General features: G+C 46.5%; 1 protein-coding gene across 6 annotated transcripts in view; it reads right to left on the reverse strand.

Moving 5' to 3' along the window:
- The window catches only part of NR3C1 (nuclear receptor subfamily 3 group C member 1), a 104,256-nt gene that overhangs the window by 22,872 nt on the left and 68,329 nt on the right, over positions 1-13,055 (reverse strand). For 5 of the 6 annotated variants that reach the window (XM_032477024.1, XM_032477023.1, XM_032477022.1 and 2 more), the window contains exon 3: positions 4,579-4,745. In XM_032477024.1, coding sequence (XP_032332915.1) covers positions 4,579-4,745 — 167 coding nt within the window. The remainder of the gene's footprint in view (positions 1-4,578; positions 4,746-13,055) is intronic. The other variant, XM_032477025.1, reaches the window with a different exon arrangement.

Genomic DNA, 13,055 nt, shown 5'->3' on the forward strand with positions numbered 1-13,055 from the left:
GGACAGGCCGCAGAGTTGACTGCTGGCCTACAATTCTGCTTTGTTCCAGAGTCGTGCTCCAATGCCAAATGTCGGTACCAGCTGTTTCAGTTCCTCTCTGTATCGTGTACGTTTCCTAGCCTCTCGACTTGGACATGGAATGGAAGCATTAACCCCATAATTCTGTCCTCTATAAAGTTTAAATAGGAACAACAGATGCCATCATCGCTGGAGCAGTTACAAAGCAATTCTACCAGAGGAACGTCCCTGAATTGTTGTCCTGCAGCGACTAGAAAGGACAACTGAAGAGATGACTCACTGCTCTCCACAGGAAAAGGTGCAATGCTTGATAGATATCTAAGCAAAAGATGAGAACGTACATGTTAAGCTAATGATTTTTCCCCCAGGTGTGTCTTGAGCACAGTTAGGAATCTGAGCTATAGGACTGGGGGCCTTTTCCTTCATAAACTAAAATCAGTTCTGTCTGGTTATAGGAAGTTGGGTAAGTCTCTGGGTGTCTTCTCTATAAAAGGGGGAGTGTTAGCTAGCGGTTACTATTTTATAAGGCATGGACAAGTACCAGTAAAAGTCCCTGCCTGTCAATGCTTTTGATGAGACGACGAGACACTGCCATTGCTGTCTTCTGCCACTTGGTAAATTCCTTTTGTAAAGAAGGCAGATGAGATGTCAGGAGAAGAGCCTTCAGGTCAGCTGGAATTGCTTAACATTGTTTTGTGTGCATTATTTTTTTTTATGGTAGATACCTAATTTTGGCTATGGATTCTGATTTTTATTCTCAGTAGGTGTGGTTACCGGTCTCTCAGATGGCCCCCAGCAGTGTGTCTTCTGACAGTCACCCTCTTAGGCAATCACTTCCCATAGTATACCAGGATGGGTCTGTGTGACCAAAATGTATGGCAGAAATGACCGTGTGTGACATGTGAGATGAAGTTATAAACACGATTTGCTTCCATATCTGTCACCCTGTCTTGTGTATCATGTGTTTAGAGGGATGCTGGCTGCTACGTTGAGAGAGGAGGCCCACAGAGCGAGGAACTGAAGCTTCCTGCCGAAACCATCGTGAACGGTTTGGGAAGTGGGTCCTCCAGCTGCCGTCCAGCCTTCAGATGTCTGCAGCCCCCACCCGCAGCCTGATGTCATTTCATGAGAGTCTTCAGGAGTATCCGGCTAATGAGCTGCTCCTAAAGTCTTGACTCTCCTAAAGTGTATGATATAGTAAGTCTACTGTTGAAAGCTACTGATTGGGGGGACAATTTGTTACCTATGAGTAAGTAGCTAACCCAGGAGGGACAGTCAAGTTGTTGCTGTTGTAAGTAAACTGTTACTGAAAGAGTGGTCCAAGGCGAATGCGAAGGAACGGGGCAGCGATGCGCGGACACGGCCGAGAGAAGGCAAGCGCTACAGGAAATGGGCAACGTGGCAAAGGGCGTGTTCGAGGGCTCTGCGCCGTCGGCAGGCCCTGTGTGAAGCGTGCAAGTTGTAAATGGGAACTGGGACTGTCAGCTTGGGCTTCTTCCTCGACTGCTCTCAAAAACAGTGTCGACGAGGGGCACGTGTACACGGTGAGCTGCCAGGGAGCCCTTGATCTCAGTGGCAGCTCTGTTTCCTAGCCGTGTGGTTTCAGCCATGCTGACTAACCTTGCTGAGCCCGTTCCCCCATCTCTGTAAAGCTGGAACATGAGCACCGATGCTGCCGTGCTTTTGCCAGGGTTAAAGGCCGTCGCGTCGAAGGTTCTTAAAAAAACAGCGCCGAGCACGTCGTAAGCTCTCGATGAATGCTAGCTATTAAGTAATCCCCTCGTTAGGGCTTTGATCTCAGTATGTAACTAGAGTGTAAACTGCCAGGAGACAAGACCTTTGCCATATCTGGGGGGCAGTGCAGCACCGTGGTGAAGAGTGTGTTTGGAGACAGCTATGTTTGAGTTCTAGGTCTGCCACTGAAGCTGTGTGAGGTTCAGTTTCCCGGACTAGCAAATGTGGATCATCACACCATCTAAGAGCTCACAGAGCTGTTCATGACATGATACGATACACATATATGGTACTCGGTACAGGGGAAATAGAGGGCAGCCGACGCCCATCCCCGTCGCGACCCACCGACGACGATGGCACGCCCTTACGGGCAAAGGGGACAAAGGAAAAAGGGACTCGGGGGGAAAAAGATGACTGAACTAGTTTAGATGAAAAGAAGTGGAGCTACCCACAGTTCTTTCGTGTGAGCAGGAAAGCAAGTCTCAGAATAAAGAATAAAAATTCAACATATCCTTGATGTGTGTTGTACGGATAACAAGTAAAACTTCTGCAGATTTCCTAAAAATATTTAAATGTTTGGGTATTTAATAGATGCTGTACTGATGTGGTGGATAACCTGTAATTTCTAGCAGGTGTTAAAAATGGAATGCACACAGTATTGTAAAATCATACAACGAGCACCTTTGTCACGATTGAAGAGTGCTGCAAAATAAGTATCTGGGCTTAAAGCATACTTGCATCGTGACTCGGAAGGAAAAGTGGAAAAACTGCTATGAGTTAGGCTAGCGAAGGATGACAAAAGTTTAGAGGTGGAAGGAGTGTGAAGACAATTTAAATCCAAATTAAGGATTTAATTAACTCAGTCCCCATTTTAGCCTTTTCTTAGTAATCATGTCACGTAGCCAGCATACTTGAGTGAAATACTTAGCTGTACTGTTTCAAAATGTGTATCATTTAATAGTCAATGACATTTTTACCTCAAAACAAGTCTTAAGAATTTAATTGTCAAGCGGGGATTTAGCCCAGAGGGCCTATGGCCTGCAGCGATGTCTCACTTGGGAGGGATGTTTAGCCCTTTTTTCTTGGTAAATGACATGTGGATGCTTCTAGGCAGGGCATGGCTGCACTCCCGTGACAATGATTGCCCTCCTTCCTCCAGCTGTATTGTATTTGGCCAGTGACACACACTGGGTTCCTGTAGGCCATGGAAGTGGAATCTGTAGCCCGGTGTTAAAGAACAATTTTAGCGAAGATGAAGAGCAATGAAAAACATTTTTAAAATACCTGTAAGTGTTTTAAGGCTCCACTGTGTGATTCTGAATGTCTCTTTTAGTATTCAGTCTGTCAGTATTCTTTACTATATACAGGAATAGTGCAGTACTGCTAGCACTGAATTTATATCCTGGAAATCAGTAACGAGTTGAGAAGTGCTGAGTAAAGGAAGGACAAGAAGCTTCCTTCTCCTTGGGGTTTGTGGTAAATAACAGCTCCTGTGTTAGTGGCATCGTGTGAGCTAGCGGTGGGCTTTACCTAAGGACCGTCTCGTCTACTCAGTAGCTGGATGATGTAGCAAAGCAGTCGCAGCCTGCATCGCTGTGCCGTATGTGGCTAACGTGGGTCATTTTATAGTGTGTTAATGTATTAAAAGCCATCCAAACAAAGGAAAATGACGTACAGAACTGTTAAGGACATGCAAACACAACTCAAGGCTAATGATACTAGTAGTAGTAATCCTTCTCATCCTGTGAATGAATAGATAATGATATGTCTTTAAAAACTCATATAATCAGAGGTGTAGGTAATTCATTCAGGCCACACTGCCTTCTAAAGGTTTGCAAACAACTAAATGATGCAAGTTTGTTTCCCAGAGAAATTGCTGGTATTAGAAAATGTTAGTGGGCTTCCAATAAGTTAGGAAACGAGTGTTTCCTTCTTTGAGAAGTTGCCTTTGTAAGCAGACTGAATCTGTCACAAGGGTCACATTTCTATGCATAGAATAATCGTCGGGTGAAATCCCTTTCTCTAAAACACTGTCTTTCCTGACCTCCTCAGGCAGTGGATCACTTGTCCGTCTGTGCTATCATCTCGGTTGCTTGTCATTGTTAACTCATCTTTTCCCTCCAAGTTGACCGTGACCTCCCAGGGGGCCGGGAGCAGGTCAAATTCGTATAAACACCACCGCATTTAGGCGTTCCTTAGCACACTGCCATGGCTCACTAGGGAGAAACAGAAACAAATCCTTTCCCCCCTCATGGTTTTCACTGTCACTCATTTTTGCCAGAGTGGAAAAGCTGGCGGTTTTAGAAGCAGCCAGTCTACGGGGATGGAAGTCCGCGCCAGTAACACGACGAGCACCGTCACTGCCGAAGCCTAGCGCGATCACCGTACGTGACGGCGACGTCTTGCGGTTCTTTTCTGTTCTCTGACCGTGCTCCCTCCCTTGAGTTCAGGCTCTTCTATTGTATTCTAGGTGGCCTACGTTGCTTTTGAACTAAGGTTTTTTTCCTTTTTTTTTTTAGGGGGCGGGGAATGTAATTAGGTTTATTTATTTTTAACTTTCTTTTTGGTTTCTAACGGAGGTAGTGGAAATGGAAGGCAAGACGGCATGCGTGTCAGGCATGCGCTCCACCAGTGAGCTCTCCCCTCCTACTTTGCGTTGCTTTTTGAAGTCTCTCTTTCCCACGAGAGGACTGAGGAGCCAGCTCCCTCTTCCTGGTTTGACTTACTTCTAGCTTTAATGGACTTTGCATATAGTACACATTTCCAAATCCACTCAGAGAAACAGAAACCCAATAGAGGAAGAACAAAACTCTTCAAAACACACACTACCTTCCACTGCTCTTTTGAAGAATACTTTACAGCTTCCACAAGTCAGGACCCCATAGTGACATCCCGAAGCTTCATCCGAGCACACCAGGCAGAGTTTGGGAGGTGGTCCCGTGGCCGCTGAAGAGCTGGATGGAGGAGAGTTGACGTCTGGTCTCATTCCAGGGCTAAAGAAAGGAGAGAGGCATGTTAGAAGGTAACCGTCACGACTGCCAAAGAAGTATGAAGCAGTTGTGTTAGAGCTAACACGCCACCGTGAGTGCGTTCACACTGTACTCTGGGTGCAGATACTAGGCAGCATTAAAACAGGCTCCGTGAACAGGTTCCAATGATGTTGTAGTCTTCTTTTATACAAAATTAAGAGTAAGATAATTTCTTGGTAAGTATTCTTAAAAAGGATGGTGAGATCGTGCTTCCCTTAGATGAGCATTTTTAGTTGCGTAGGATTTGTTAGTATTTATAATCACCTTTATGCAAGTATTATTTACATACAGTAACGTTCACGTTTTACAAGTGTACAGTTGATGAGTTCTGTCAAGTGGATAGTTGTGTCATTACCACCATGATCTACCACCACGTTCAAGAAAGTATAGCATCTATCCATCACCCCCAAAAGACGCTTCCTCCACTTTTTAATGCTTAGGACATCTTTTTTTCTTCTGAATTTAAGATATTGTACAGGCATCTTTCCGCCTTAAGAAATTGTTTTGAATTTATTTTTTATTGAAGTAGAGTCAGTTGACAATGTTGCCAGTTTCTGGTGTACAGCCTCATGTTTCAGTCTTACATATACATACATACATACGTACATACATTTGTGTTTGTATTCTTTCTCATTAGAGGTTACTGTAAAATATTAGAGAGTCCCCAGTGCTGTACAGTATGAACTTGTTGATGTGTTTTATATATATTAGTAGCTGCAGAGCTCGAACTTCCCATTTATCCCTTCCTGCCCTTTTTCCCCCTAGCGAGCATAAGTTTGTTTCCTATGTCTGTGAGTGAGTCTGCTTCTGTCTGGTCAGTAAGTTCACGTGTCTGCTTTTTAGAGGGCACATAGAAGTGATATCATACGGTATTTTTCTTTTTCGGGCTGACTTCACTTAGTAGGGTGATCTGTAGGTCCGTCCATGTTGCTGCAAATGGCATTATGTTATTATTCTTTCTGGCTCGGAAGTATTCCGTTGTATAAATATACCATAGCTTTTTTATCCAGTCATCCGTGGATGGACATTGGGGTGGGTTCCACGTGTCGACTAGTGGAAATAGTGCTGCTATGGACAATGGGGTGCACGTGTCTTTTCGAAGTAGAGTTACCTCTGGATATATGCCCAGGAGTGGGACTGCCGGACCATACATACGGTAAGTCCGTTTTTCAGTCTTTGGAGGAATGTCCATCCTGTTTGACCATAATGGCTGCAGCAAAGCAAAAAACCATCAGTGTAACAAAGACAGCCTACAGACTGGGAGAAAATACTTGCAAAAGATGTGACTGCCGAGGGCTTAGTTTACAGAATATAGAAGCAGCTCACACAACTTAATAAGAAAGAAAGAAACAAACCCACAAAGCAAAAATGGGCAGAAGCCATTCTCCCATGAAGACATAGAAATGGGCAATAGGTGTACAGAAAAATGCTCAGTTTTGGTAATGATGAGCGAAATGGAAATGAAAACTATAATGAGATCTCACGTCACGCCAGCCAGCATGGCCATCATTCAGAAGTCCATAAATGGTCAATGCCGGAGAGGGTATGGAGAAGAGGGAACCCTCCTACGGTGCTAGTGGGAATGTTGGTTGGTGCGGCCATGGTGGAAAACAGTATGGAGATTCCACAGCCGTCTTGCTAAATGGAATCGAGTCTCATGACGTTTCTACCCGTGTCTCTAGTAAGTGGAAACATTTTACAGGCATACCTCGTTTTATTACTTTGCTTAATGACACTTCACAGAGGTCGCAGTTCTTAAAGACTGAAAGTTGGTAACCGTGTGTTGTCAGATGGTTAGTATTTTTTAGCAAAGAGTGTTTTTAAATTAAGGTATTTGCATTGTTTTTTAGAGACGATGCTACTGCACGGTTAATAGTGTAAACATAATTTTTACATGTACTGGGAAAGCACCAAACTCGTGTGACTTGCTGTCTCGCAGTATCTGCCTTCTCAAGGTGGTCTGGAAGCAAACGCGCAGTCCCTGTGAGGGGTGAGTGCGTTCGAATGTCTGGTTCCCCATAGCATCCTCGCTGAAATGACAGCTTCTTATGACTTGGAAGAGAGTGACGCAGAAACCTGACCTCGTGTGACCTTCCAGTCTGACAATGAGGACTTTTTTCCAGTATTTGGGTCCCACCAGTAAGGACTGTTCTGCCCTCCCGACTCGAGATGTGTCCTGGAGGCCAACATGGAAAAGGTGGACCTGCTTTTCCTGCTTTACGTCAGGTGTTGACGTTGTAAGACTTCTTGCCACCATCAGTGTAGGTGTAGTGTTTAAAGATAATGCCTGTTTTCCTAATGTATGTTTTGAAAATTTTCAAACCCAGAGAACTGTTGAAAGCATGTGTGCCATGGATAAAGGTCTACTTACACTCATGAATGCTCAACAGTTTGTCGCACGTGGCTCCGTGTGCTCCCTCCAGGCCCTCCTCCTTGTCTGTAAAACTCTGGCCCAGAGCGGCTGCACTACGTTAGGCATGAATGCTCACATTGGTTTATGAAGATACATTTGTCAACATCATAGTAATCTTTATAATGCTAGAGGAAAAATCGACCCTAAAACACTTCTTAACAGATGATACAGCGGCTTCCAATACTGCATCTTCGTAAGGAATTTTCATGTTACACGATAACCTTAGAGCCAAAACTGTACTGTGTGACTCAGGAGTTTGTAAAACCGTGTGATGAGAGTTTCTAAGACTTTGCATACCTCAAAAGTCTCTGAAACTAGTTTCTGGAGACCGCCCCGTTCTTTCTCTTGTGATGTGTCTGTCAAAAATGGGCTGGCAGCAGTCTGCTGATTCTGGAACTCTACAGTATGCTTTTCCTCCTACGCGTGAGCAAGCTCATAGACACCCCATCCCCTCTGTCTGAGGTCTTCTTGGTCTGCCTGCAGTTCTAGAAGAGATGGCATTGAGGAATGAGCTTGAATCATTGGTGAGCTTCCTCTAGGTCATCCTTGATAAATGCAGCTGATGACATGACTAGATGTCCAGCGGGGTGAAAGTCACTCAGAGCCAAGTCACTAAAATGGTTTGGCTTAGTATCATGGTTAGAAACGACACTGTTCTATGTTTCATCGTTATTGTTGTTCTGTGCTAGGAGTAAGGGTTCAAAGTTAATTGTAAAATGACAGCATTTTGTGTAGAGTGAGCATGTGTTTTATAAATGTCAGTGCAATGAGGCTCAAACTCAAAGCTCCCCCTAAAGTTTGTCCTGAAGGAAGCGTGCTGAACGTTGCCAATCGTCTGTGTATCTAGAGGCTTAGCCAACAGGCCAACGTTCCCCCTGCCCTGGTTCTGGGAAGAGGCGGCAGGGTTTCACGTTGTTCTCTAAACACCGTCCAGGAGCATCTCTGGTTGCTTCCGTGGCACAAGGCATCGATTCCCTGCTATATCTGGGAGTGTGGACGGAGTGCCTACTGACCACACACAGTGGAAGAGAAGAAATTGAAAGGAGTGTGCTGTAGGCCTGGCACGAGGCACCGTGGATGAATGGCAACCTGTGCCTAATGTAGTGGAGCCGCTCTGGGCCAGAGTTGTACAGACAAGGAGGAGGGCCCGGAGGGAGCGCACGGAGCCATGTGAGGGAAGCAGAAACTTCGTTGGCTGCGGTTCTGAAGATGCTCCTTGTCCTGCTCAGCCCATGTCTGTCATCTGATTTCTATTCTTAGGGACCAACCAGTTGTCTGTGTATTCAGTGCATGTCAAATCAGTGCAATATTGAAGGATTGGTAAGGTTAATTCTGTCATGTTTCCTCAAGCCATTATAGATGTATTTATATACATGACGGATAGAAACACCCGTATGAAGAATGTGTAAGTAGTCCTTTGACAGGACTTGAGAGTTTTAAAGCTCTTTTGTGAATAGAATGGCATGTGTTGTCTGCAGAACCGTGTGCAAAGGATGCCGTGTCCTGTCTGCGGTCATGCGGTTGTAGGAGGTCGAACAGGGAGCCTGTTGGTGGTGAAACGGACATGCTTCCGATCCCACATGTAGCGTTTTAAAGGTCGTGTGACCTGACCTTGGATAGGTATAGACTACCGTGGGGCTGTTTCTTCACGAGTAAGCTGTGAAGGCCATCACCTGTGTGTGTGTGTGTGTGTGTGTGTGTGTGTGTGTGTGTGTGTGTGTGTGTATGTGCACGTGCTGTGTAAAAAAGAGAACGCACAGGATTCTAGTCTATAGTTTGTACATCTCGCAAGCATTCAATAAATGTTTGTTGTTTTGTCTTGCTGGGAAAGTGGAGAGGTGATGAAAAAGCACGCTTAAGTATTATGAAAATGGAAAGTAGCAGTGTAAGTGTCAAAGTGAGGACTGTATTCCCAAAGTCTCAGTTATCATGAAAGCTTTTGGCAAACATGTTGAGGTCACTCAACTGTGAGCTAGAGATGACAAACAAAAAGGAAAGTTAAAAGTAAACGAACAGATGGATGGATCGACCTGTAAGCAACTGGAATGTAGGGCAGGCTTCTGACATCTCATCGGGCAGTCATTCCAGGCTCCCTTCGATGAGCACTGAGTCCGTGGGAAGCTGCCCAGTGTACCACGGACAGCAGTGGAAAAAATCAGGTTTTGTCACAGTCATAAGGGCACTAGGAGGGCCTCTAGTGTACACCCCTGGAAGGAAAAGATGAATGGAAAATAGCATCGAGTGGCCCGTGCGAACCCCATGATACTGCTAAAAGGAGTAGGGTTCAGTGAAGTAGGAAGTGGTTAGAACTCAAAAGTAAAACCGTATTGAATCACAGTTTTTAAGAAGGATATAGGGCAGAAAGAAAGAAAAAGCATGCCAGAGGAAGAGTGCGTGTGACACACGTGTTGCATGGAAAAGCTAACCTGTGCTGCTCTTTGCTTCCAGTTTGTGTTTACAGCTGTGTGCGACATCCTGAAGATACTAAGGTTTTGTGTCCAAGGGACTCTCTGCAGAGTGCTTTGTCATAAGAGAAGAGCCGCAGCAACAAAGTGCATGTTCCGGGTGAGTCCTTGAATGCTGTCCCCCATGCAGGATGGAGAGCGTGCTGGGTCTTGAGTTACTCTGGAGGCTACTGAGTGTATGTTAGAGAGAGAAAGAAACATGTATGAAGGAGGTTTTGCTATTGAATTCTATGGCCAGGAGCGCAGCTGACGAAGGAGGATCCTGGGTGGATGAGGAATGTGACGCAGCCCGACAAGCAGGGAAAATGGGCTCGTAAATGATTCCGTGTGTCTCAGCACGTACTTGCAGGCAGCTGAATGCCCGGCACTGAGGATCCAGAGGTCTCGTCACCTATGGAAGTCCTAACGTGCGTGGAAATGCATTCATGAACTTTGCAAGTTCGATAAAGGCAGGAGAGCATGTCTTAACTGGTTCTGGGTCATGCATAGTACTATTGGGAAGAGATCTGGCTCTGTCTATATATGCTATATACAGTGTGTGTGTGTATATATATACACATGCATACACACACACCCACATGTATGTAGACAAATGTGGTTCCACTCTTAGCTCCACCGCTGTAACTGTGTGACAGTGGCCAACAGACTGAAGCCCTGAGTCTGAGTTTGTTTCCTTAGTAGTAGCATTTCAGGAAATTGTGTAGAGTATATGAAGTACTGGCATATGTGCAGTGATCATCCAGCAAAACGTCTCTCCTCAACCCTCAGGCTTTAACTTCCTTTTTTGTCCCTCCCCAAATGCCTCCTCTTCCTGGAGGATCGTAGGTAGGGAATGAGAAGTGCTGTCAAGAGCCTTCCCTGTGAGCCAGGGGAGGGTTCAGGGTCCAAGAGAAGCGTAAATTCCAGTCACCGTAAGGAATTTTTTTTTGATAGTACACCAAAGTTGGACCATTTGGTTTTACAAAGGTGAGTGAGTGCAGGAATGGATTGTTTGTAAGTGTTACGTGAAAAGCCATCGGCCTGTCTTGCCCCTTGAATGTGCATCTTTGATGCAGGTGTGATTCTGTAGTACCGTGCAGGAGTCATCGGAACAATTCTGGTTCCCCAAGTGACACAGGTGTTACACATGTAGACACCGTTCGTGCTAGCGTACAAAAGAGATGCAGAAACTCGGTGACAGAAGGTTTCAAAATTGTAAATGTTCTTTGACACCTCTAATGTGTATCGATAGGCAAGAAATACTGTTAGTTGTGTTCCTTGAAGTGATCAGCTACCTTCAGCTATTTTTCAGAAAGTATCTGCCCGATACCCAGCACCGACAAGCACAGCTCATCCACGCTCTACCGCGGAAGCAGTGGTGCGTTCACGTCAGAAGTTGAACGGTCCAGCACGTGGTCTTTTCTGAGACAGCCGTCCTGTACGGCACCTGCTGCGGCACTGCTTTATGCATCTTCCCATCGTGTCACTCAGATACGAAACAGAGAGTGCAGGGGAGAGGTTTAGTGGAGGTAACATAGTGCCCTGTCAAGGATGTCCTTAGGAGGAGCTGGCTGGCTTTCCTTGCACTGTGACTGCGTGGCAGGGAGCGCGGTGACTGCTGCGCCCTGAGCTGCCAGCAGTGTGACTGCTCACGGGTTCGGTATCATCACTGCCAATGTCAACAGGGTGCAAAAGGCACATCAGCACCAGGGCTTGTCGTGGAAAGTGTTTTCAAAGGGTTGGGGATTCCTAGGGCTTTGTCGACCATGTTTTGGGAAATGCTGTTGCAGAGGGCTAATAAAGAACAGAACTCAGGCAGAGCAGGACGTGTAACCCAACGGCAGCGTAGCAGGTGGCTGACGTGTTCTATGTCCGTCCATCTCCACTGCCCTGTGTCTGAGCGGGAGTCGTTATGTAGGTGACCCAACGCCGCGGTACTGCTGACTAAGGTAGAGGAAGGAACAGAGACGATGAAGTGTTAGAACCCCCAATGGTGTGGTTGGCCTAGGCTTCCATTTAAGTGAGCGTAAGTAATAAATTTTGAATGAAATGGGAGAAGTTCATGTTGAACAAAAGCGAAAAGGAGAGTTTCGCCTCAGGAAACTACTGTTGAGTAACAAGGGGAAAAAATGGTAGGAATCAAGGTGGCCCCGCCAGATCAAAGTTTACCAGCTGCCAACGGAAGAGGCTTGCCAGGCATTGTCCCAGTGGCCCAGAGCAGGAGCTGTGAACGAGGCGTGCCGGTGCCCCGCGGGCCCCTTGGCCCCTGTCTGGAGACACGGTGGTCCGGCGGCCCTGAGCTAAGGCCACCGGGGCGGGGTGGGACGAGGCCGGGCCTCCCCGAGGGCGTGGGACACGCTCTTGGGCAGCGAGGCCTTCTGCAGCTCGCTGCGTCCGCCGTGCTGAGGGTCATCCCCCCTTGCTACCACGTTGAAGCAAAGTAAGATGGAAAAAAAGGAAAAATTCAACAAAGATTGGAAAAGTTCCTGTGAAACCCTCTTCACTGTGTTTCAAAATGGAGCAACAGCCCTCCTGAGGAAGAAGTCAATATAGTTTGATTCACAAGAAGTCCGCAAAGAGATTTAAAACGGCGCTGAAGTCAGGCACTAGACTGGTCTCCTGCTGACCCAGAGTTAATGGAGTTTTGTCTTCTCCCCTAGCGGTAGCCCTGAAAGGTGGCATTTATACATAGTCACCTGGAGTTTTCTTTGTTTGTGCGGACACATGTAACTCCTCAGCCGCACGCAGCAGGTGATCGCAGCGCGTGAGTGCGCATGTGGCCCCCGCGGGGGCAGAAGGGTCCCTGACGTGTGTGACAGAGAGCTATGGGATAGTTTTCAGCGCAAACAGAAGGATCCTTTGTGGGGAAGCCTTTCACGGTATTTCTGTTAACACGCACTCAGGCAACACAATGTGTCTTACTGAGCAGGGCCAAGGAAGAGTGATGTGTTCGCTCTGCCTCTGTGGGAGACGTTTCTAGGGCGTTTCAGTTGAGGTCCACACTGAGCCCGCCTCCCCGCGTACGCATCACTCACACCCAGTGCTGTTAGAGCAGAGCGGGGCCTCACAAAAGCAGTGCTGTAAGGGGCCAGGGACTTTGTGAGGAAAGGATGAGTGACGGAGGCGATGTGTTTCTTGAGGTGTCTGACACCCAAGGCCTGTCACTTAATGTTTCTGGGCTTTGAGTTTTCTCGTTTGTAAAATGAAGGTTTGGACTCAATCCCCTCCCAAGCAGCTGTCCCTCCCTAGTTCCTAAGAGAGCCATAGAGCTAGGGAAGAGGATTTCATGTCAGTTGACTTTAGGCATCTGAAAGGGTGATCACGGAGTGTAATTTGCATAGCATACACTTCCACCTTGGCTGTTCACCACCACATGTGGAGGGGAAGAGGGGAAGAATGGGGGGGAAGGGGAAGATG

This window comes from Camelus ferus, chromosome 3, assembly GCF_009834535.1.
Source record: "Camelus ferus isolate YT-003-E chromosome 3, BCGSAC_Cfer_1.0, whole genome shotgun sequence".
Taxonomy (NCBI): Eukaryota; Metazoa; Chordata; class Mammalia; order Artiodactyla; family Camelidae; genus Camelus; species Camelus ferus.